The 23,739-nt window shown below is 44.9% G+C and overlaps 2 protein-coding genes and 1 long non-coding RNA gene across 7 annotated transcripts; 2 read left to right on the top strand and 1 right to left on the bottom strand.

Moving 5' to 3' along the window:
* The first annotated feature begins 84 nt into the window (after positions 1-84).
* Positions 85-14,598, top strand: CIDEC (cell death inducing DFFA like effector c). 5 transcript variants are annotated; one of them, XM_072941820.1, is made up of 7 exons: positions 85-143; positions 5,657-5,745; positions 6,322-6,399; positions 7,289-7,442; positions 10,496-10,654; positions 10,739-10,926; positions 14,286-14,598. In XM_072941820.1, the coding sequence occupies exons 3-7, from the start codon at positions 6,347-6,349 to the stop codon at positions 14,446-14,448; spliced, it is 717 nt and encodes a 238-aa protein (XP_072797921.1). In that variant the 5' UTR covers positions 85-143; positions 5,657-5,745; positions 6,322-6,346; the 3' UTR covers positions 14,449-14,598. The 5 variants fall into 5 exon arrangements, with proteins under 5 accessions (XP_072797921.1, XP_072797922.1, XP_015096916.1 ...); XM_072941821.1 differs by lacking the exon at positions 5,657-5,745 and having other exon boundaries at positions 114-143; XM_015241430.3 differs by lacking the exons at positions 85-143; positions 5,657-5,745 and adding an exon at positions 4,870-5,222.
* Positions 10,484-20,479, bottom strand: LOC107033773 (uncharacterized). The gene is made up of 4 exons (XR_012060782.1): positions 20,298-20,479; positions 18,642-19,267; positions 12,017-12,186; positions 10,484-10,559 (listed from the first exon to the last, which is right to left on the bottom strand). It is a non-coding gene; the product is annotated as an uncharacterized lncRNA (long non-coding RNA).
* RPUSD3 (RNA pseudouridine synthase D3) lies at positions 18,063-23,723 on the top strand. The gene is made up of 9 exons (XM_072941819.1): positions 18,063-18,333; positions 18,651-18,790; positions 19,470-19,514; positions 19,651-19,750; positions 20,439-20,546; positions 20,627-20,711; positions 20,922-21,045; positions 22,328-22,467; positions 23,241-23,723. The coding sequence occupies exons 1-9, from the start codon at positions 18,209-18,211 to the stop codon at positions 23,430-23,432; spliced, it is 1,059 nt and encodes a 352-aa protein (XP_072797920.1). The 5' UTR covers positions 18,063-18,208; the 3' UTR covers positions 23,433-23,723.
* The last annotated feature ends 16 nt before the right edge of the window (positions 23,724-23,739 follow it).

Raw genomic sequence — 23,739 nt, 5'->3', positions numbered from 1 at the left:
CTTTTTTCGGCCCCGCCCCGGCCGTCTCTACCCGTCCATGCACTTGGGTCGCGCAGGAAAGTAATCCCTAGTGTTGGCATCTTTGCATGGCCGACTGCAGATGCTCCAACCTCTCGAGCACTTTCACTTTCCTCAACACCAGTGTGAGTTTAAGACGCCTCAGTCTTCACTTCACAGATGGGGAAATTGATGCGTGCAAAGGTTCTGTGGCTTTGTCAAAAGCACACATCATCCATCCACACAGTCTCAAACTATCTCCTCATGGATGAATCACTGCAAAGAAAAAACGGTAACCTTACAGTGCAGAAACCTGGCACGCACTCCCTTAACCAAGTAATCAAAGTTAACTTGCCCTCGAGTGCGACAAACTGACTTCTCCTGCCTCATGATACACAGAGTATCACTTCTGTGACATTCTTGCCCAAAATACTAAATCTGGATCTATTAATGAAGAGACAGCAGATAAATTCAAATTGAGAGACATTCTACAAGATAACTACACTACACTTTTAAAAATTGTCAAGGCCATGAAAGAAAAATTCAGTAGAGGCAGAAAGCAGAATGGTGGTGCCAGGGGCTGGGGAAAAGGAGGAATGGGGAGTTGTTTAATGGCTACGGAAATGAAAAGGAAGATGAAAAACGTTCAGAGATGACTGTGGTGACGGTTGCCCAACAGTGTGACTGCACTTAATGCCACTGAACTGTACGCTTAAAAATGGTTACTCTCATGTACATTTGGCCACAATTTAAAAAATACATAAGAAAATTTCAAAATTGTGGTAGAAACAACTGAAGCATCTTTCATATATTTAAGAATCACTTGTATTTCATCTCCCTGAACTGTGTTCATATTCCTTCCCCACTTTTCTACTACATCATTGGTCTCAATTTATAAACAGATAGCAGAGAAAGAAAGGAGAGAGAGGGAGAGAGGAGATATTACCAAACGCAACTCGGGTCCCCTCGCCGGCATGCAGTAAAGCCAATCTACTGACACTGGGCTGTAGTGAAGGAAAGTGCAGCGTTTATCGTAGGGCACCAGCTAGTGCTTAAAACACCCGAACTCCCCGATGGGTTTCAGCAAAGCATTTTTAAAGGCAAGGTGAGGGAGGGGTGTCTCGGGGTCTGTGATCAGCTTGTGGGCAATTCTCTGATTGGCTGATGGTAACAGGGCAGTTCACGGGGTTTAATATTATCAATCCTTAGGTGCCAGTAGGTGCTCATGATCATCAAGTAGTTAATTTCTTCCATTTGGTGGTGGTTTTAGCAAGAACTCAGAAAATATATCAGATATTATTATTTAGGTACTTCAGGGAGGAACTAAAGCAGAAGATATGGGGGAGGGATCTGTCCCAGGAAGGCCCTATACAGTCCTGCATGGTTACAGAAAGGGCTTCTTGTCTATAATATTAGTTGCCAAATATTTTTCCTATTTATTGTATGTCTTTTGGCTTTACTATTGTGTTACAAGTTTAACATGCAGAATGTTTAAATGTGGTTGAACATATCATCTTTTTATTTTTAAAGGAGGTACTGGGGATTGAACCTCATGCATGCTAAGCATGCACTCTACCACTGAGTTATACCCTCCCCCAATCTTTTCTTTTATAGTTTCTCAGTTTTAACTCATAGCTAGAGTCCTTCTCCACTCCAAGGTATCTCAAATGACTTTATGCATTTCAGAATTTGAGATCCATGCTCAGACATCTGCCTCCCTGACTCAAACGTGAGCTCCTCAAAGAGAGGAAGCCATCCACCACCCCAACAGCTACCCGCTGACTTTAGCCTGTGGTTGTCTTTGTCTTTTCTGTGTGTGATTTCCATGATGCACCAAGTGTGCGTCAGGGCCAGCATGCTTCTGAGTCATCCACTGGATTCTCAGGAGACACTAAGCACATGTTGGATGTTCAATAAATGTTTGAGGCGTGAATGTCCAAGGGATGGGCCCCAACCTTTTCCCCAGAGCTTCCTCCCTGAAGTATTTTTCCTTCTGGCTCTTGGTCTGCCTTAAAGTTTAGTGATTTATGTTCCTGTCTCCTCACCCTGCTCATTCCCTTCTGGAATCCTTTGATGATGTTTCTTTTGCCTTGAATGCCTCCCTCCCTTCCCCTCCAACCACACACAACCCAGGAGTTCAAAAGGCTGGCTTCCATTCCCAAGAGGAGTGCTATAGACTGAATGTGTGTCCCCACCCCCATTCATATGTTGCAACCGCATCCCCAGTATTTGGAGGTGGGATTTTAGGGAGGTGGGATTACTGTCTTTCTAAAAGAGAATCCCAGAGGGGAGGGTATAGCTCATTGGAAGAGCACATGCTTAACATGCATGAAGTCCTGGGTTCAATCCCCAGTACCTCCATTTTAAAAAAATCTATAAATAAACTTAATTACCTTCCCCTCTTAAACAAACAAAAACCCCAAAACAAATGGACATTATCTCTTTAAAAAAAATAGAGATTCTCTTGCCCTTTTACCGTGGGAGGACACAGAGAGAAGGCCATCTGTGAACTAGGAAGAAGGTCCTCACCAGACATCAAAGCTACTAGCACCTTGATCTTGAACTTGCCAGACTCCAGAACTATGAGAAATAAATGTCAATTGTGTATAAGCCAATGGTATTCTCTGCAGCAGCCCAGACAGACCAAAACACTCTGGTCTTCAGAAGACTGACTTCCACCAGCCGGGATTTAGCTGACGGCTCACCTCTCAGGCCTTCCGTAAGCCCACGGGCCAATCCAGCTCTCCAGCCATTTGCTAAAATGTCACCTTGTTTTGTTTTCTTCCCAGAACATCATTATCTAAAATTATCCTGTTTACTTGCATATTTGTGCAAGGTCTGAGCTCCCCTCTCCTCCAGGAGTGTCAGCTCCTTGAAGTGTGGGACAAGGCTGTCTTGTTTTCTGCTGTATTCTCAGCCCCTAGGAGGGCTGGCATACAGAAAGTGCCTAATAAATATTTGCTCAGTGAATGAATGATGGTTGCCTGGGAGCTTCTGTAGGGAAGGATTTAGATGTAATTATTATTATTATTATTACAGCTATTTTTTGAGCTTGAGAGATGCACTAAGCTCAATAGCAAGTACCTTTCATTTTTCTCTCATTTAATCTTCATGACAACCCAGCAGTAAAGGAGTTATTTTTAATCCCCATTTGTCAGCTCCATCTGAAGCTTAGATGAGTTACAACACACAGCTCGTGCTAGACTGCTGGTTTTCAAAACGGGGTCCCTAAGGAGACACAGCTTCAGCACCACCTAGAAACCTGCTAGAAATACACTTTCTTAGGCCCCACCCAGACACACTGAGTCAGCAACTCTGCCTAGAGCCCAGCAATCTGATCTCTAACCAGCCTTCCATGTGACTCTGATGCACTAGTGTGAAACACCCTAGGGGCCAAAAAAGATGAGCTGGAAGTCTTTTTTAAAAAACAGCTTTATTGATGTATAATTCATATACCATACCCATTCAAATATATAATCCAATGGTTTTTAGTATATTTGAAGGGTTGTGCAACCTCCAAATAGATTTGGAGCAATTACCAAAATAGGCTGTGGTTACATTAATAGATAAGAACATTTTTTTGTCTCCCCTAAAAGAAATCCAGGGGAAAGGAAGGTATAGCTCAGTGGGAGAGCACATTGTAGCATGCATGAAGTCCTGGTTCAATCCCCAGTTCCTCCATTAAAACAAGTAAAAATATAAACCTAATTACCTCCCACTCAAAACAAAAGCAAAACAAACAAAAATAAATACTAAAAAAAAAAAAAGAAATCCACACTAGTAGTCCCCATTCCCCTTCCACTCCCCAGCCCCAGCTCTAAACCACTAACTAAGCTTTTGTCTTTGCCTGTTCTGGACATTTCATACAAGTGGAATCATACAGATATGTGTGTGATCTTTTGGGACTGGCTTCTTTCCCTATGCATAATGTTTTCAAAGTTCATCCATGTACTGTAGGAGAAAATAGCCTTTTTACTGACAAATAATATTTCATTTATGGATAAACCACATTTTTTTATCCATTCATCAACTGATGAACATTTGGGTTATTTCTGCATTTTGTCTATTATGAATAACACCCTGAATATTCATGTATAAGTTTTTTTTTTAATTGAAGTATAGTCAGTTTACAATGTTGTGTCAATTTCTGGTGTACAGCATAATGTTTCAATCATCCATATACGTACATAAATTCGTTTTCATATTCTTTTTCATTATAGGTTACTACAGATATTGAATAGAGTTCCCTGTGCTACACAGCAGAAACATGTTGTTTATCTGTTTTATATATAGTGGTTAATATCTGCAAATCTTGAACTCCCAATTTATCCCTTCCCACCCTCTTTCCCCCCTAGTAACCATAAATTTTTTTTCTACGTCTGTGAGTCTGTTTCTGTTTTGTAAATTTGTGTCTTTTTTTGTGTATAGGTTTTTGTGTGGACATAGATTTTCATTTCCTTTGGAGAGAGATATATAACTCCAGGTATTATAGTATGTATACATATAATTGCTGGGTCACAGATTGCACACTCTTAACCATTACATATTTTAGCTAGTCTTGGTCTCTGCTATTATTAAATAATTATATTATCAACATCACCAATATTTGCTTCTATCTATTTTCTCTGTTGCAAAACTCCTTACTTTCGTTTTTGTTTTTGTTTTGTTTTGGCGGGGAGGTAATTAGGTTTATTTACTCATCTTGATGGAGATACTAGGGATTAAACTCAGGACCTCATGCATGTTAGGCAAGCTGTCTACCACTGAGCTACACCCTCCCCAACAAAGCCCTTTACTTATATTATTATGAATCCTACCTCAGTCCTTTAACACAGGAATCATTATCCCGTTGCACAAGTGAGAGAAACTGGGGCTCAAGGACATTAAGGGAACTTGTCTACACTCAAACAGCTAACATGGGTAGAACTGGGACCACAATCCACAAAATCCTGTTTCCTGTGCCCTCTGTGCCCAATAACGCGTCCTGGGCATACCCTGCCCCAAAGCTTTCAAAACATGCCTCCTCCCCTTCTTTCTGGCTTTTTCTGGAAGTTAGGCTGCTTAGAAATCCCAAGGGTGAGAGCTGGACACTCGCTGCCCACACTCTTTTCCAGCTGGGGCTGAAGGCAGGGGAGGGGCTGCCTTGGGAGCTGGAAATAAAATGGACAGAGGGCTGGGCTGAGCAGGGCAGAAGTGGAAGGAGGTTAGGAGGCTGTGACGGGGAGGTAAGGAGTTTTTTATTCTGGGCCAGTTTTTGTGTGTAGGGGGGATTTTTTTGCTTGCTTGTTTTGTTTTGTTTTTCCTGGCTCCTGGAGAACAGGTGAGGTGGCGCTTTTTCAAGTTGTGCTATCAGGAGTGAGGAGTGAGGCTGAAGACAGGCTGGCCCGGGGAGTCTACTGCACGGTCAGAAGGGAAGATTGGGGAGGGGGCTGTGTGCCATGCGTTCCCTGAACCCCCTGCTCTGCGCTGCAGCTGGGAAAGGGAGAACATCTCAGAGTGAGGCCCAGGGAAAGGGCAGGTGGGGGGCTAGGGCAGAAACGGACACCGAGGCACACTTGGCAAGCAAGCAGGAAGAGCAGGATGAAGGGGGAATGCTGTGAGCAGTCTGAGAAGGCTTTCGGAGCAGCGGAAAGCAGTGAAACTCGGGCTTTCTGCTCAGGAGAGAAGGAGCAGCGGGCAGCCCAGGAGTATCGATTAGAGCTGCGCTGTCCAGGAGGGTTGCCAGCCGCCCTGAGCCACCACGGCTGTGTAAGTTTAAATTAGTTAACACTAAATAAAATAGAAAATCCAGCTCCTCCACTGTACTAACCACACTTCAAGTGCTCAGTAACCACATGGGGCTAGCAGCTTTGGTATTTGAGAGAACAGACAAAGATGATTCCATCGTGGTACAAAGTCCCTTTGGTCAGTGGGAAGCCTCAGGAGGGGTTCCGATTGCTCAAGGACCCACTGGAGAGAGCAGGCTTATGGGAGGGAAGGTCCCCTGCAGTGCGAGGTGGTGTGACTCGCCTTCTGCCAGCATAAAGTGGACTCTGCCCCCAAGGACAGGAACTAGCCAGGCAGGGCCTCTTCAGTCCTGACTTGGGGTCCCTGCTCAGTGTGACCAGAGCCAGGGCCAGAGAAACATGGAGTGAGTAGTGCCGCGGAGGGAGGAGCAGCTGCTGAGGGGGCTGAGCTGGGTCACAGTGGAGAAGGGCTGGGGGATATCTGAGAGGGCAGACCAAAGCGGAGGCTTGCTGGATGGGGGTGGGGTTGCACTGTGTCAAAAGATGAGAGGGAAGCCTCCAGTTCCAACCTACTGAGCTGTTTCTCCTTCCTTCCCAGGCCCAACACTGTCCAGCTGACGAGGATGGAATACGCCATGAAGTCCCTCAGCCTCCTCTACCCTAAGTCCCTCTCCAGGTGAGAGGAGCCAAGGATGGAAGGGATGGGGAGCCACCGTGAGCTGTAGGACAAGCCTTCTCAAATGTCAGTGGGCACGTAAGTCACCTGGGCATCTTGTTAAAATGCAGATGCTGATTCAGGAGGTCTGGAGTGGGACCTGAGCTGCTGCCCTTCCCACAAGCCCCCGGGGGGTTGTTAATGCCGCTGCCACTCCCTCACCCCATATCACACGCTGAGTCGAAAGAGGTAGACACTGCTGAGTGCTTTCATTCTTGCTCTCACTTAAACCTCACAACTTTAGGAAGTGGGGATTATTACATCAAATTAACAGATGAAGAAACTGAGGCACAGGGTGGGCGCTCTCAATCACCTAGCAAATGGGTAGAGGAGCCAGGATTCGAACTTGAGTTTGCCTGACTCCAAAACCTAGGTCCCCTCCACTCCTTTAGTTCAACATCGTGTATCTCAGAATTCCAAACTGTCTTCTTTGACCTCAGCTTTGCCACTTCCTTTCACCTTATGAGTGAGAAGAATGAGGCCAAGGGAGGAAGGTGGAATCTGGGCAAATGTGGGATGGTATTCTTTCACCTTGCTGCTTCCCATGGCCTGAGAAGCAGCTGTGTCAATATGACGTGGAAACTCATTAGACATGGAACCCCAGACCCCACCCAGACCTACTGAATCAGAATCTACATTTTAACAAGATGCCCGGGGGACTGATATGTGTCCACGAAGGTTTACTATCTAGCAGGCGTTTGAGGAATACTATCTAGAGCAGGCTTGGTGGGTGGTGGGGGGAGGAATATGATGAGTCAGCCTAGAGGGCTTGGGGATTGAGTTACCCTGCTGTGGGCTGAGGGCTGGGAGGCAGCACATAGCTCATTCTGATGCTCCAAACCACCCCCAGATGTGTGGCCATGAGCACCTCAGTGGTGACCCAGCAGCTGGTGCCGAAGCCCAGCCCCGAGGCCCGCAGGGCCCGACCCTACAGAGTAAGCAGTGCTGACCGGAGTGAGCGGAAGGGCATCGTGGCTCACAGTCTCGAGGACCTCCTCCTCAAGGTAGGGACAGACCTGCCTCCAACAGCCCAACACAGGGAACCTGGCTGAGCCCTGGCCCTGACAGCTGCCTCTGGCCTCCAGGTCATGAGCTGGGAGTTCAGCAGGGATTGAATTCATGGCTCAGATGGTGAAAAGGTTTCCTTTCTAGTGGCAGCTCCAATGGGCTGTATTTCTATAAATGGGCAATGAACAATCTTAAACTGAAACTAAGAAAAAAATTCCACTGAAAATAGCACCAATAAGAATAAAATTCTTAGGAATAAATTTAACACAAGTGTAAGACATACTTTGAAAATCAACATCATGGAAAGAAGTTAAACTGAACACCTCAAGAAGCAGGGAGGGTACAGCTCAGTGGTAGTGTGTGTGCTTAGCATGCACAAGGTCCTGGGTTTAATAACTCCAGTAACTCCATTAAATGAATGAATGAATGAATGAATGAATGAATAAATAAATAAATCTAATTACCACCCCCCAAAAAAAGAAAAAAAAAGACCTAAATAATGGAAATACAAGTGTGCTCAGAGATTAAAAGCCTTAATATTGTTAAGATGACAATATCTCCCCATTTGATCTACAGATCCAATGCAAGCCCCACCAAAATCTCAGCTACTTTTTTCATAGATTTTGACAAGCTGATGCTAAAATTTATATAGATATACAGTGGACCTAGAATAGTCAAAACAATCATGAAAAAAAGGCAAAGGTTGAGGACTCACCCTTCCTGATTTTAAAACTGACTATGAATCTACAGCAATCAAGACTGACATAAGGACAGACACACTGTGTTAGTTTGTTAGGGCTGTCATAACAAAGTACCACAGGTTTGGTGGCTTAAACAACAGAAATGTATTTTCTCTCAAATCTGGAGGAGACAAGAAGTCTAAGGTCAAGGTGCTGTCAGGGTTGGTTTCTTCTGAGGCCTCTCTCCTTGACAGTAGACGGCCATCTCCATGTTCACATGGTCCTCCCTCTGTGTATGTCTGCTGGTCCTAATCTTTCCTTCTTGTAAGGACACCTTTCCTTCTTATAAATCACACTGAATTAGGGCCCACTCTAATGCTCTCATTTTAACTTAATTACTTATTTAAAGACACTGTCTCTAAATACAGTCACATTCTGAGGTATTGGGATTAGGACTTCAAAGTATGAATTTTGGGGGATATCATTCAGCCCATCATAGCAACAAATCAACTAAACAGAACTGAGAGTCCACATAGACATAGAAAACAAACCTATGATTACTGGGAGGGGAAGGGGATAGGAAGGGATAAACTAGGAGTTTGAGATTTGCAGATACTAACTACTGTATATAAAATGGATACACAAGTTTCTACTGTAGAGCACAGGGAACTATATTCAATATCTTGTACTAACCTGGAATGAAAAGGATATGAAAACAAATATATGTATGTATATGTAAGACTGAGTTATTATGCTGTACACCAGAAATTGACACATTGTAAACTGACTAGTTCAATAAAAAAAGGACATAAAAAATAAATAAATAAAGTTACTAAAAAAAAGAATTGAGAGTCCAGAAATAAACCCATGTATCTATGGTCAATTGATTTTTGATCAGATGCCAAGACTATTCAATGGAGAAAGAATAATCTTTTCAACAAATGGTGCTGAGACAATGGAATATCCAAATGCAAAAGAATGAAGTTGGATCCTTCCCTCATACTACGTATAAAATTAATTCAAAATGTATCAAAAACCTAAAACTATAAAGCCCTTAGAAGAAAACATAAGTGTTCATAACCTTGGTTTCTTAGCTATGGCACCAAAGCACAAATAACCAAAGGAGGAAAAAAAAAAACTAGACTTTATCAACATTAAAAACTGTGCATCAAAGGTCACTAACAAAAAAGGAAAAGATAACCCACAGAATGGGATAAAATATTTGCAAATCACATATCTGATAAGGGTCTAGTATCAATAATATATAAAGTACTCTCATAACTCAATAAAAAGAAAAAACCAAATGAAAATGGGCAAAGAATTTGAGTAGATGCTTCTCCAGAGAATGTACAAATGGCTAACAACACATGAAAAGATACTCAGCAGCATTTATCATTAGGGAAATGCAAATCAAAAACATTTTATCCTGCTAGAATGGCTAAAGTGAAAGACAATAACAAGTGTTCATAAGGAAGTGGACAAGTTGCTGGTGGGACTATAAAATCATGCAACTGCTTTGGAAGACAGTTTGGTAGTTCCTTAAAGTTAAATGTAGAGTTATTATATGACTCAGCAATTCCACTCCTAGGTATATACCAGGAAAATGGAAAAGATGTGTCACACAAAAATTTGTACATGAATGTACATAACAGTATAATTCATTATATTCAAAAAATAGAAAGAATTCATATATCCATCAGTTGAAAAATGGATTAAAAATGTGGTATGTCTACATAGTGGAATATTAGTCAGCCATAAAAAGTAAACAATCATGCTGCAACTTAGATGAACCTTGAAAACATGCTAAGTGAAAGAAGCCAGTCTAAAAAGACCACATTAAAAAAAATTAAAAGACCACATAATGTGTGATTCCATTTATATGAAATGTCCAGAATAGGCAAACCCATAGAAATAGACAGGAGAGGACCGGTTGCCAAGGGCTGGGCAATGAGGACTGACTGCTAACGGGTCCTGGGTTTCTCTTTGGGTTGAAAATGTTTTGAAGTTAGATAGTAGTGGGAGTTGCACAACTTTGTGAATATACTAAAAAAATACTGGATTGTATACTTCAAAAGAGTAAATTTCATAGCATGTGAATTATATCATAATAAATTACATATGTGACTCCCATTATATTTTTATCAGACAGCACTATTCTAGAACATTAACCATGAAGCCAGATACCAAGAGATACCATAATACAGGGTCTTTGGATGGTGATCCCAGGGCAAGAGCCCTGGGTTCCAGTCCCATCCTGGAAACCCCACCCAACTCATTCTTTCCCTGGCAGCTGAGGTGATGTGGGGCTTCCCCATGTCAGCTCCATGGTTACATGTGACGGCAGAAGCATCACTTACCTTATTCTCCAGGTCCAGGATACCATGATGCTGGCAGACAAGCCTTTCTTCCTGGTGTTGGAGAAAGACGGCACAACTGTAGAGACAGAAGAGTATTTCCAATCTCTGGCAGAGGACACCATGTTCATGGTCCTCCATAAGGGGCAGAAATGGCAGCCCCCGTCAGAGCAGGTGATGTTCCACCTGTGGGGGAGAATACTGGGAGCCTGGGGGAAGGCCTTGAGGGATGCCAACCACATGCTTGTCCTGATGCAGGGCACTAGGTACCAACTTCCCCTCTCCCGTAAGCCTGCCAAGAAAATCGATGTGGCCCGCGTAACCTTTGACCTGTACAAGGTGAACCCACAGGACTTCATTGGTTGCCTGAACGTGAAGGCGACTTTCTACGGCACATACTCCCTTTCCTACGATCTGCACTGCTACAGGGCCAAGCGCATCATGAAGTGAGTGAATCGGGATTAGGTGTGGACAGGGTGGGTACACGGCAATGGGAGAGGCCCTGTCTTCTCACGTGGACCTCAGCCCCTCCAGGGCCTGGGACTGGTGTTCATTCTGACAAGGCATGACAGTTAGCATTTGTCTAGAACCTTACAGCTGAATTTGTGTTTTAGTTTATGGAAGTGTGTGCCAAAGGGGTACATGTGCTCCTGCTGGTGGAACCTGGATCTGTTTAGCTTTACTCATTACTTTCCACTAGAACAACAATTTTTTTCACCTAAAATAGTAAGTTTTCCTAAATAGTCTTCTAACCAACCTTTAAAAAAATGAACATGTGTCAAAGAGCTTACTGAACTTAATTAATGAGAGAACCAATAGAAGTTACAATCAGTTCAAAATCCCACCCTCACAAATGAACTTATCTACAAAACAGATTCACAGACATACAGAGCAAGAGGGGAAAGGGGGAAACTGAAGGGATAAATTGGGAGTTCGGGATTTACAGATACTAACTACCATATATAAAACAGAAAAATAGCAAGGTCCTACTATGTTGCACAGGAACTATATTCAATACCTTGTAATAGCCTACAGTGAAAAAAGAATATGAAAAGGATACAGATTTAGATATAGATATGTAGATATAGATATATGAAGTATAACTGAATCACTGTGCTGTACACCAAAAATTAACACAACATTGTAAACTGACTATACTTCAATTAAAGAAAATAAAAACCAAAAAAAAAGCCTCACCTACATATAGATCCATCAAGAATTCTGAGATACACAACACTGTAAATCAACTATACTTCAATTTTAAAAAAAGGAATGCTGAGATAAACTTATAAATACAAAATTGGATTTTTCCACGAGGGTGGGAGGGTTGCAATGATTGTCCTTCCATAGAACAGAATTAATTTGCATATCTATGGACAATAGTCATTTGTATTGTCTAATGAACTTTAAAAAAAACTTTTTATTTTACTTTTGAGCATCACAGGAAGCATGCGAATATGCTAAATCATCAGACAAGTATTATTATGGTAGTGTTTCCAAACCCAGCTGCTCCAGTGGGGTCTAGACAATTCTTACCTCATTAGGTGGATGTAGACACTGAGGCAGAGGCATCCAACTAGTCCAAAGCCGCAAAGCTGGGGAGCAGCAGAGCACGGCCTCTTGCCAGCTTCTTCTGACAGATTCTACTCCTCCCCGATTGCTTCATTTATTATTTACTGAGCACTCACTGTGTGCCTGGCCCTATGCTGTAAATTAAAGATACAGAGATAAGTAAGATGTCAGAACAAGAATTTCTCTTGCCTCCAGTACCTTGATGAATGCTGGCACACAGCAGTAATTCAAATAATTGTGGAAGAATGTGTATGATCCTTGTTCTCAGGGGGCTTCTGAGATGTCCTACTCTGGGTCCCCAGAGTTCTGCCAGAATGTATGTGGCTAGGGCATACCAGACCACCTCGGCTTTCTGAGTTTATTCTCTGTGTACCCAATCTGCAAATGAGCGACCTGAGGCTGAGTGGTTCTGTTTGCCACAGACGACACTCGATGCAGACTTGAACCTCATTCTGTTTTCCTCCTCTACCATATCCTGCCCCGTCTTAATCTGGGCATGCTCCCAGCAGTCTGCAGATTTCAAAATCTACAGCAAGAAGTTTCAGCCTTTAAACTCAGTCCATTTAGGGGAAGTGGGACTCTCAGATCTAAACAAAGTAGACACACTGGTATCAAGAAAAAAAATAGCAAACTGGAATCAGTGGGATGACTTAGTGGTGAGGGCAAGTTTTTTTTTTTTCTTTAGTTGTAGTAAAATACACATGACATAAAATTTACCATTTAACCACTTTTTTTTAAGTGACATCAAGTACATTCACAGTGTTGTGCAATGGTCATTTGTACATCCATTTCCAGAACTTTTTCATCATCCCAAACTGAAACTCTGTACCCATTAAATGCAACCTCTCCACACCCCCTCCCCCCAGCCCTGCTCACCTCTGTTCTACTTTTTGTCTCTGTTAATTTTCCTGCTCTAGGTAACTCATACAACACTTGCCCTCTAGTGTCTGGCTTATATCACTCAGATAATGTTTTCAAGTTTCATCCATATTGTAGCACGTGACAGAATGTCATTCCCACTTATGTCTGGACAGCTGGTTTGAAGTCTCAGTCTAATTTGAGAAACAGCTATACTTCTCAGGCATAGCCTTTACATTTTTAAATTATTTTCATGTAGAGATGTTTATAATCTTCTAGTTGTTTTTCTGCCCCACTTCACCTCAGTCACAAGTTTATTTATTGAATGAAGATTAAGGGAAGACAAGTTTTAACATCAGCCGGGAAGGATTTATTTTCCTTTTGTTTTCTTCTCCCTGGTCCCCCCTAGGACTAGATACCCTCACCCGTTTCTTTTAAACAGATTCGGGTAAGAATTCGGTTAAACAGACAAGCATTCAACCAGCTATTCTTGACCCCACATTTCCCTGCTCTTCTACACATCAGGCCCTGGGTTAAGCGACTGACGTTATTTCAGCCTCCCTAACCCCCGTGCGACCACAGTGGCATGATCCCATTTTACAGATGAGGAAGCTGAGGCTCAGAACTATAGCAGTTTGCCAAGGTTCACCCAGCTTATGAGACTGGATCAAAACTCAGCCCTGTCTGATTCAAGTTCCGTTCTCAGTGCACTGCGACACTGGAGAGCTTCACGACCAGCACTCTGAAAATTAGCTAGACTGCAAACGCCTCAGAAGGGCCTCAGAGTCTAGCACAGAGGTGGTGAAAGGCAGGGTCATGTGATGTCAATCAGGCCAGTTGAAAGCAGGATGAGAAAAATAAAAGGACTTATTATTTTTTTAAACACTATTTTTTTAATGTTTTTTTCCTTTGTTGGGGAGGTAATTAGGTCTATTTTTTTTAATTTTTTTTACATTTTTTATTGATTTATAATCATTTTACAATGTTGTGTCAAATTCCAGTGTTCAGCATAATTTTTCAGTCATACATGGACATATACACAGGTCTATTTTTAATGGAGGTACTGGAGATTGAACCTAGGACCTCATGCATGCTAAGCACTCACTCTACCACTGAGGCATCCCCTCCTGACAAGAGGCCTTATTAAATGAGCTTGAATTTTGCATGAGAATAGGGAGGTTGTGGACATCTGAATTAAAGTACCACCGTGAGTTCCCTCGTAGAGCATTTGCTGAAGGAAGGCAGCGTCTGGTCCATTGTACATCACTCTGTAATTTATAGAAGTATGAAGACAGCACGTGGGAGCAGGCCTTTAGGGGACACAGGAAGCGGTTTTCTTCGTGGTTTGACCCTAGTGCCTTCTCATTCCACCCAGGGAAGCTCTTCGCTGGGTCCTCTTCAGCATGCAGGCCACAGGCCACATGCTGCTTGGCACCTCCTGTTACCTGCGGCAGCTCCTGGACGCCACAGAGGGAGGGCAGCCCCCCAGGGACAACGGCCTGTCCCTCATCCCGAACCGTCTGAAGATACTGCAGTGAAAGCCCAGCCAAGGACTAGACTGCGCACCAGCAGGCTACGGCATGAAGTCTGCCCCTCAGCAACCTGTCTGCACGCGCTGTTCCTTCATTCCACCACCTGCCTCCTGGCCTCCCGTCCCAAATGCTCCTGAGTCAATTGTCAAGCCTACGAATGTGTGACATCAGAGTTCGCAATAAATGATTTAGGTTGATACATCTTTGCTTCTGTTCTTTACAAGGTGAGGGTGGGGTTCCATCTGGAAGGTAGGAAAGGTCTAAGGGGAAGACAGACTTTATTGTCAACCATTCTCCATCATGCAGGATTATAGGAAACAGCATTTCTTCTACCAAAAAAAAAAAAATGCAGTTGATTCTGAAACTAATGTCTGCTTAATCTAAGACTTGAACAGACCATGTAACCAATACAGTGAATGACATTTCCAAAATAAACTTGCCTACCAGAAGGGCTCTGATTGGGAGGGTGGGATTAAGGCAGTCTTCTAGTTTCTCAGTGTCACATTTTTTTACAAGCTTTTAAGTGTTTAGGTGGTCAAGCTATACTGCAGCTTTCTATCAGTGCTTCCCTAGCCTGTCAAACAGCTTTTCTTTCATGTTCAGAACTCCCAATCCAAGGATTTCAAAATGAGCTGTTAGGTAGCCACAAAGTGTTAGTTTCTCATCAGTGTGAGCTGGCATTTTTCAACAACAGGCAAAGCCAACAAGACAAGCATGAAAAGGCTAAGTTTGTAGGTGACTGTGGTTTAGTTGGTGACTCTCAGATTAAAAAATATGTCATTTCTAACTAGAGAGCCTAGTTGGGGTTATTAAATACTAAGACAAAGGCCTATGTTACCAAAGCTAGAGTCTAGAGGGTTATTTCTGACAGCTGACCCATCCACTGTAGCCATGAGTGGGAGGAACGGTCAGAGCCAGCAAAGAACATTTCTATTCTGGGCTTTCTTGCTCACGCAGTTACATGAGGGCTGGCTCAGTGCTGTCCTGGTCCACAGGGTGGGCCTTCTGGCATGAAGACATGATCTTTGCGTCAGCAAAGAAGCTATCCCCATTCAACCTTGGCTGAAGCTATGGCCTACTTCTCCTGTGAAGTTAGTTATAAACTGAGTTGAGCTGGAGGGCGGCCGAAGCTTGGAATTTGTTTCAACTTGCCCTCCTTCTGACATTCTGAGTTTCACACGTGGGTCTTGAAGGAGTGATGGCTGTCTCTTGGCACTGAGCCCTCCCAGCCCAGGGAAAATGAGGTTCTTCCTTTTTTTCTAGAAGGTTAATGGAGTCACATCAGCTGTGGGCAGTGAACAGGAGAGGGCAGTCTTTGATGAAGCTGGAATGTGTGGAAAATTCCAAAGAGCAAGGGAACTCAAGCCACAGCAGGGCCAGTCTAAGTGCAGGAATGACTAACCTAGGGCCAAGCATGGCCAGTGGAGGAACAGTCTGCTGTAGGCAAGGTAAGCTGTGTCCTGCCTTAGTCTTGCCAGCTTTGCTCAAGCTGCAAATTATGAACGCATAGGAGACCTTTCAGAAGAGGAGTTCTAAAATATTGTGGGACCTTGCAACAAAGCTCAGTAACGTTCAAGTGCAAAACAAGATAAAATAACTTGTATTTTTGCCATATTTCTTGCCGACCTGTCTGAATTTTGCACTATATAAAAATTGATCATATAAATCTTTGAATTAAAAAAATTAAGTCTCTTGAGGTATAATTTACATACAATAAATCTACCCTTCTAAGGTATACAGTTCAATAAGTTTCGGCAAACTTATGCAGTTATGTAACCACTATTTCCAGCACACCATAAAGTCCCCTTATGCCCCTTTCTTTTTTTTTTAATTGAAGTACAGTCAATTACAATGTGTCAATTTTTGGTGTATAGCACAATGTCCCAGTCATGCATATCCATACATATATTTGTTGTCATATTTTTTTCTATTAAAGGTTATTACAAGATATTGAATATAGTTCCCTGTGCTATATAAAAGAAACTTTTTAAAAATCTATTTTTATGTATAGTGGCTAACATTTTCAAATCTCAAACTCCTAAATTTATCCCTTCCCACTCCCTTTCCCCTGGTAACCATAAGACTGTTTACTATGTCTGCTAGTCTGTTTCTGTTTTTTTTGTTTGTTTGTTTGTTTCTGTTTTGTAGATGAGCTTATTAGTGTCTTCTTTTTTCCTTTTTTTAGGTTCCACATATGAGTGATACATGGATTTTTCTTTCTCTTTCTGGCTTACTTCACTTAGAATGACAATCTCCAGGTTCATCCCTGTCCTTATGCCCCTTTCTAGTCAATCCTCGTCCGTTAGCAACCACTGATTTTTTTTCCCCCAATATGTCATGTAAATAGAATCATACAGTCTTTTACAGCATTTATTTCCACTTATTTTTATTATTTAAAAAGATTTTTGTGCTGTACACTAGAAATTGACACATTGTAACTGACTACTTCAATAAAAAAATTAGCAAACTGAATTAAGAAATGTTACTAAACTTTTTTTTTTATGAACGGTACAGTTTTATATGGGGCTTAGATTTGTAAACTAGGGGTATGTGTGTGTGCGAAGAAGAAATATATCAATAAGGTAAAAAAAATTTAAGCAGTCCCAAAGAGTAAAAATAATTAGTTGTTATTCACATTTTCACTTCTGATTCCTTCTCTGGAAGCAACCATCATTTCTGAGTGTCCTTTCAGAAATGCAGATGTATATAAATATAATAAATATATATAAAATCACTTGCACACACACATGCATATTCTAGTCACACTGCCCTTCACTTTGTTTTTTTGATTTAATATATTCTGGAGATTGATTTACATCAACACTTGTAGACGGACAGGTTGTTGAATTCACGGCGGCATATGTATCTACTACAATTGACTTAGCCACTCCTCTGCAATGAATGTTGGTTTTTCTGCAGTCTTTCACTACGGCAAACAATGAACTGAAAGTTATCACTTTCTTAGTAAACAAACGAAATAATACACAGGTTGCATATGAGCTTTCTATAGCTGTAATTTCAGGATAGAACCCATTTTGTTCTTTGCCTTTTTTGTACTTAACGTCTTACTTCTCCTCTTGCTGTCTCCCTCTGCCGGCCCTCCTCCCCTCACCGTTTCCTCCAGGTGAATTTCTATTAATTCTTCACAGCACGTCGATCACAACCCATGCTGGGGAGCTTTCTCTGATTTCACCGGGCTCCTAGTTCTCTCTCAGTATTTCCACCGCGTTAGCAAGGTGGGTTGTGCTGCCGTGATCTTAACGGTGAACTTCTTGTGAGTAGGGCAAGTCTTGTTAATGTGTCTCCAGCTCACAGATGCCAAGGACTAGCAGAGTTAGCATTCAAACACTGCTGTTGTATCAGATTTATATCCTCTATAGATCTAATCATAGAAAAATGTACGTTTCGGGCTTTGAGATTTGTTTTGGTTTTGCTTTTGTTTTTCTCCAACTTGCCTTACAAAATTGTGCACAACGGTGGTATTCTGAAATCAGAAGGTTCCTAAGAATTGCAATGGTAATTGAAAACCTTGACCTTTTGTCCTGGTTATGTCCTAAGACAGGTCCTCTGATCCTAAGTAAACGACTCCTTGCCTCTGTCCTTTAGGTTCTCCAAAGCGCGACGTGAATTTACGCGTTTCCTTCCCGGGCGAAAGCAAAGCTCCGCCTTCTCACCACTCTAAGCCTTGCTCTTCCGATTGACAGTCAATCTGGCCAATCGGCGCGCTGAGGGCGAGCGGGGGCGGGACGGCTGTCCTCCTGGACACATGCGCACTACCCTCGCACCGGAGATGGGTGGCTGCCGTGTTTTGGGCCAAGTTTGGGGTGGCTGGCGGCGAGGTCCCGGTGTCCACGTAGCGCCCGGGACCGCAGGCTTTGCCACCAAGGCCCGGTGATTACCTACCTCTCCCTTCAAATAGGAGGGAGACTGGGCCGGGAGAGGGTGCATGCGGAATCTGGAGTTAGGAAGATAGGGGTTCTAATCCAGCTCTGCTGTGTGACTCTAAACTAGTCAGTTGGCCTCTCTTAGCCCCAACTCTCTCCTCTGTGCAATGGGGCCAGTCGAACCTGAGTCTTCGGGAAGCTCAACCAGGGCTTTCCGAAGCATCTGTAGGAGGCTGCGGGATTTGGGAAGAGATGTGTGGAGTTAAGAATGGGCGGCACATCGGGAAGCAGTGACTCCCCTGTTACTTACCCTACCTTTTCCAGGCATCAGCTGCAACCTCGAGGCTCCAGCAAATGGTTCCGACCCGTGGGGAACCAGCCTTTCCCTGGGCTGCTGCGGCCAGAGAGCCTCAGTCGGGAGGAGCTGGTTGACGTACTGAAGGTAGCTGTAGTGGACCAAAAAGGTGAGAGGTGGGAGGGACAGCTGCAGAGACCCAGAAGGGGCGCGGCCTTCAACTGACCCTCCTGGGGACTTGGCTGGGCTCCCTCCTAAAGACTTTGGGGTCAAATCCTGGGAGCTGGGACCAGCCACATAATCTCTCTGTGCCTCTGCATCATGGGGAACGGGGTGTGGGATGGGAGAGTTGGGGAGAGATGAGCTTTGCATATAGTAGGCACTCTATAATGGGAATTGCCCCCAATAAAGTGTTTATTGACGCTATGGAGTCATATCTAGGCTCTGGAGTCAGTTTGTAATCCCATTTCAGTGGGAGAAAATGATTAACCAGGAAATAAATGATCAAGGTACTTACTAGTGATGAGGGCTATGATTAAAACAGGGTGTTACCATGGTGAGGAACTGCAGGAGAGGAGCAGACAGTAGATTGAGGAGTCAGGCCTCTTTGTGATGGTGACATTTGAAGAGCCAGCCATGTAAAAACCTAGGGGAGAGGAAACAGCAAGTGCAAGGGCCCTGAGGTGGCAGGCAGCACGTTTAAAAAGAGACAGAAAGTTCAGTCCAGGGTGTGGTTGATAACTCATGTCTGAGAGGTATAGTGGGACCATATGATAATATGAAATGAGAAAGTCCTTTGTTAAGTACTGCTTTTGCTGTTACTGATATTTATGTAACACATGTTTCAGGACCTCTGGTGACGTTGAACAAGCCACAGGGTCTGCCAGTGACAGGTATGCGGAAGGGAAGGAGACACAGTCAATGGGGTTTTGATGTCTCTAAGGAAGGAAGTAGTGAAGAGACGGGATAGTGGGATACAGTTGCCTTTGGGAGCAACTTGTCCTTTTTCTTCTTTTTTTTTTCCCCCAGGAAAACCAGGAGAGCTGACGTTGCTCTCAGTGCTACCGGAACTGAGCCAGTCCCTGGGGCTCGGGGAGAAGGAGCTCCAGGTTGTCCGAGCATCTGGGAAGTAAGTGGTAGGGGTGATAAGAAGGCAGGAGGATGCCTACCTATCTGGGATGGGGGCATAGCTGCTTGGGAATAAACAGACATTTTCCATGGTTTGGTGTGGGATCACAGAGGTGGGATACAAGGAAAAGGAGGAAGAAGTGGACAGATCTGGGTTCAAATCCTTCTGCACAAACTGTAATCTTAGGTAAAGCGTGAACCCTCACTGAGCCTCAGCTTCCTTAATCATAAAATGGAACTAATAATACCTATGCTCAGTGTGTGGTCACTTCTCCAACCCCATACTCCTGGCAGGCACTACTGATTGATCCATGATGTTCTTTCCTCTAATTGCCATCAGTTAGAGATGGTGCTTGAAATGACATGTTTTTGCAGTTCTGTGAACTCATGGGCTCGTTTGTGGGGATATAATAGAGTGCCTAGCATGTGGCAGACACTCAGCAATTGGTGGTAATTGTCATTTGGCCCTGAACTCCCTGGGGGCCAGGGCAAAATGAGAAACACATTTAAGCTAGGCAATCTTATTATCAGACACGGGGAAGACTTACTTGTTTCTCAGGAAGACGTCTGGGTTATAGTCCTGGTGTTACTGCCTTAAGCAGATCAGTGTTTCTTCCTGGGGGGGGGGCCTCCTTTTTTTGTGGGTGAGCCCAAGTGATTTAAACTTGTGATTTGTCTCCCTCCTCCAGGGAGACCTCTGGACTCGTACTCCTCTCCAGTTGTCCCCAGACAGCAAGCCGCCTCCAGAAGTTCTTCACCCACTCACAGAGAGCTGGGAGACCCACAGCCACCTACTGGTGAGAGGAGTTGGGAGGTTCCAGGGCAGTGGGGAGGTTCCAGCAAGCCACTCGGCGACCTCCTCCTGCCTCTCTCTCAGTGCCGTCACTGATGGGATCCCCGCTACTTCTGAGGGGAAGATCCGAGCAGCTCTGAAACTGGAACACATGGATGGGGTCAATCTTGTAAGTCAGGGTCTGGGTGGGAAGAGGAGACATATTACCCCTACTGAGGAGTCAAGGGTATAGAACTTGGGGTGGCTGGCCCTCCAGTTCCCTGGAGTGACCACTGCCTATTCTGTGGCCCTGTCCTGAGTCTGTTGGGAGCAGGGAGGATCTGGGGGTAGCTCCCAGGTGTGTGTGAAGCGCGTTCATTCCTGGGGGCTGACCCTACAGGTAGTTCCAGTGAAGTCCCCATCCCGAAAGGACATTGTGGAAGGTGTCAAGAAAACCATCAGCCACTTCCGTCTAGTGGCCACAAGCTCTGGCTGTGCCCTGGTCCAGCTGCAGCCACTGACAGGTGGGTCTGGGGCCCCAGCCAGACTTGACAGCTGTATTTGGCTGGGGGAGGCAGAGGGTGGGAGGAAGGTGGTGGTTTCGGCGGCAGACTGGGGAACACCTGATGGACCGTAAGGGTGTGTGTGACCAGCTCTGGCCAAGGAGGCCACACTTCTGCTGTCCGTCTGATGGTCACCCTTTTGCAGCTAAATATTTTTCTCTTATTGATCTCAGGATCCTCTTTTTGCCTTTGGTGTTCTGTAGGTTGACTATGCTGAATCCAAGTGTGTGGGTTTAGTTTTATCTGTCTTGCTTGGGATTCATGACGCCTCCCGAATCTGTAGATGACTGTGCTCCATCAGTCCTGGAATGTTCTTTCTTCAAATGTTGTGCCTCTCGCATTCCCTGGTCTCTCCTTTTGAATGTCTGACAGGTCTGACCTTGACCTTCTCCGTCTACTCGCTGTATCTCTTTTCACCTTTTTTTTTTTTAATCTCTGCTGTATTTTGGGTAATCTTTTTTCTTTTGGTGTGGGGTGGTCCTTGATTTTTTTTTTTTAAGTTTTTTAATGAAGGTGCTGAGGACTGAACCCAGCACCTCACACATGCTAAGCATGCGCCCACCCCTGAGCTGTACTGGCTGATTAGCCTCCCCGCTGGATTCTGGGTAATCTTTAGATCTGTCTTCCAGGTGAGTAGGTTTCTCTTCAGTTGGATCTAACCCACCAGGTTAACTTACCTATTGACTGTATTTTCACATACGTGAAACATTTCGTACCATGTAAGTTTCCCCAAACCAGTTCAAGTTGGTGTAAACCAAAAAAGGGAATTTATTGGCTCACATAACTTAAAGTTCAGGCCTGGCTGCATCCAGAGGCTCAGAGGACGTCACCAGGAAGCTTTTTCTGCATCTCTTCTTGTCTCCTGCGTGCTGGCTTCTTCCTCCCACAGGCTCTGCCCCGTGGAGGCTGGGGTGGCAGGCTCGCAGCAGCTCCACGCTCACACCCCACCAGTGTCGCACCCTGGCAGGAGTGTTCCTCATTCCGGGTAGCGTCACGATAAATTCAGGGCTGCGTCTCTTCGTGAACGAATCCCGCAGGGCCGGTGGATTGACAGCTCTGCCTGTCCAGAGTTGGTCATGCATCCCGCTCCAGAGGCAGAGGCGGCAGCGTCCGCCTCACTCACATGTTGTTTAACATGATCTGAGAATGGGGTGGCACTTCCCCAGAAGAAAGGGGAGGGACACTACTGGGTGGGACAGACAGAGTCACTGCCTGCCATCTGTCCATCTCTCCTGTCCTCTAGCGTTTCCCAGCCAGCTGCCGGTGCACATGGTACTAGAGCTCTGCCCTGTGCTTGGGGACCACACGTACTCTGCCCGCGTGGGCACTGTCCTGGGCCAGCGCTTTCTGCTGCCAGTTGAGAGCACCAAGCCCCGAAGACAGGTACTTAAGCCCCACTGCCTGCTGCCTTCTGGGAGTGGGGTGGGCAAGGGGATGCACAGCATCTCTAGATACTAGCCATGCAGCTTGGGCGTCCAAGGCTATGTGTAGCTCTGTCGTGCTGTGTGGCCTTGAGCAAGTGACACTCCCTCTCTTAAGTTGCATCTGCCCATCTGTTCAATAAGGAAGTTGTACTGGCTGATTTCTAAAGGCCCTTCTAAGTCTGCCATTCTTTTCGGTACAAGAGCTAAGAGAGGTTGTGTATTTGGGTAACTCTAGCTGTTCTAACAGAATAACCCCAAGTTCCATGGTCTTATTAACACAATAATTTCCTTCCACGTAAGTCCAGTCACTGGGGGTGGGGTAGGGATGGGCTTTGCTCCAAGCAGTCACGCAGGGACGCAGGCTGTTGCTGTCCAGACAGCAGATGAGGAGAGACAGGGCAGGCTCATGTGGGAGGTTTCCTCGGGCCAGGTCTGGGAGTGCCATACCTACCTGTACTCCCGTTCCGTTGCGAGCTCAGTCACATGGCCTCACCAACCTGTGAGAGGGGCAGGGGGATGGAGTTTAGTCAAATGCCCAGGAGGCGGATTTGGTGAACCCCGAGCCAGTCCCTGCCATAGTGAGTGTGTGTGTGAGTGTGTGGGTGTGTGTGGACAGAGGTGATGAAGAACATGGATGTGGACAGAGGGAGGAAGTACTTGCCTCCCTTGCAGTTTGCTCTGAGATGCTGGCAACTCACCTGGCTGAATGCTGACATGTCTCTCCCATCCCAGGTCCTGGATGAAGCCCTCCTCAGACGCCTCCGCCTGACCCCCTCCCAGGCTGCCCAGCTGCCCCTGCACCTCCACCTGCATCGTCTCCACCTCCCGGGCGCCAGGCCCCAGGATGCACCCATCGAGCTTCTGGCACCTCTGCCCTCTTACTTCTCCAGGACCCTGCAGTGCCTGGGGCTCCACTACCAATAGTCCCCCTTCTCTTCTTGCTGTTCCCACTGGAAGGCAGTGGGGGGGGTGGGAGGATGGGCTGTGGTCAGGCCTGAGGAGAGGGAGGTCAGTGCCCAACACGCAGTAAGGCCATGGTGAGATCCTGGGCTCTGGCATTGGACAAACCTAAGAGATCGCATCCTGGCCAGGTCACCTGCTGTGTGGTGTTGGGCACATGACTTTACCTCTCTGGACTTGAGATAATAAAAGTACCTACCTCATATTATCATTTTGAGGATTTGTTGAGAAAGTAAATGTTTATCATGGACTGTGCTTTCTGCTGAGTTCA

This window comes from Vicugna pacos, chromosome 17, assembly GCF_048564905.1.
Source record: "Vicugna pacos chromosome 17, VicPac4, whole genome shotgun sequence".
Classification (NCBI taxonomy): domain Eukaryota; kingdom Metazoa; phylum Chordata; class Mammalia; order Artiodactyla; family Camelidae; genus Vicugna; species Vicugna pacos.
This window is presented reverse-complemented; position numbering and strand designations above follow the sequence as displayed.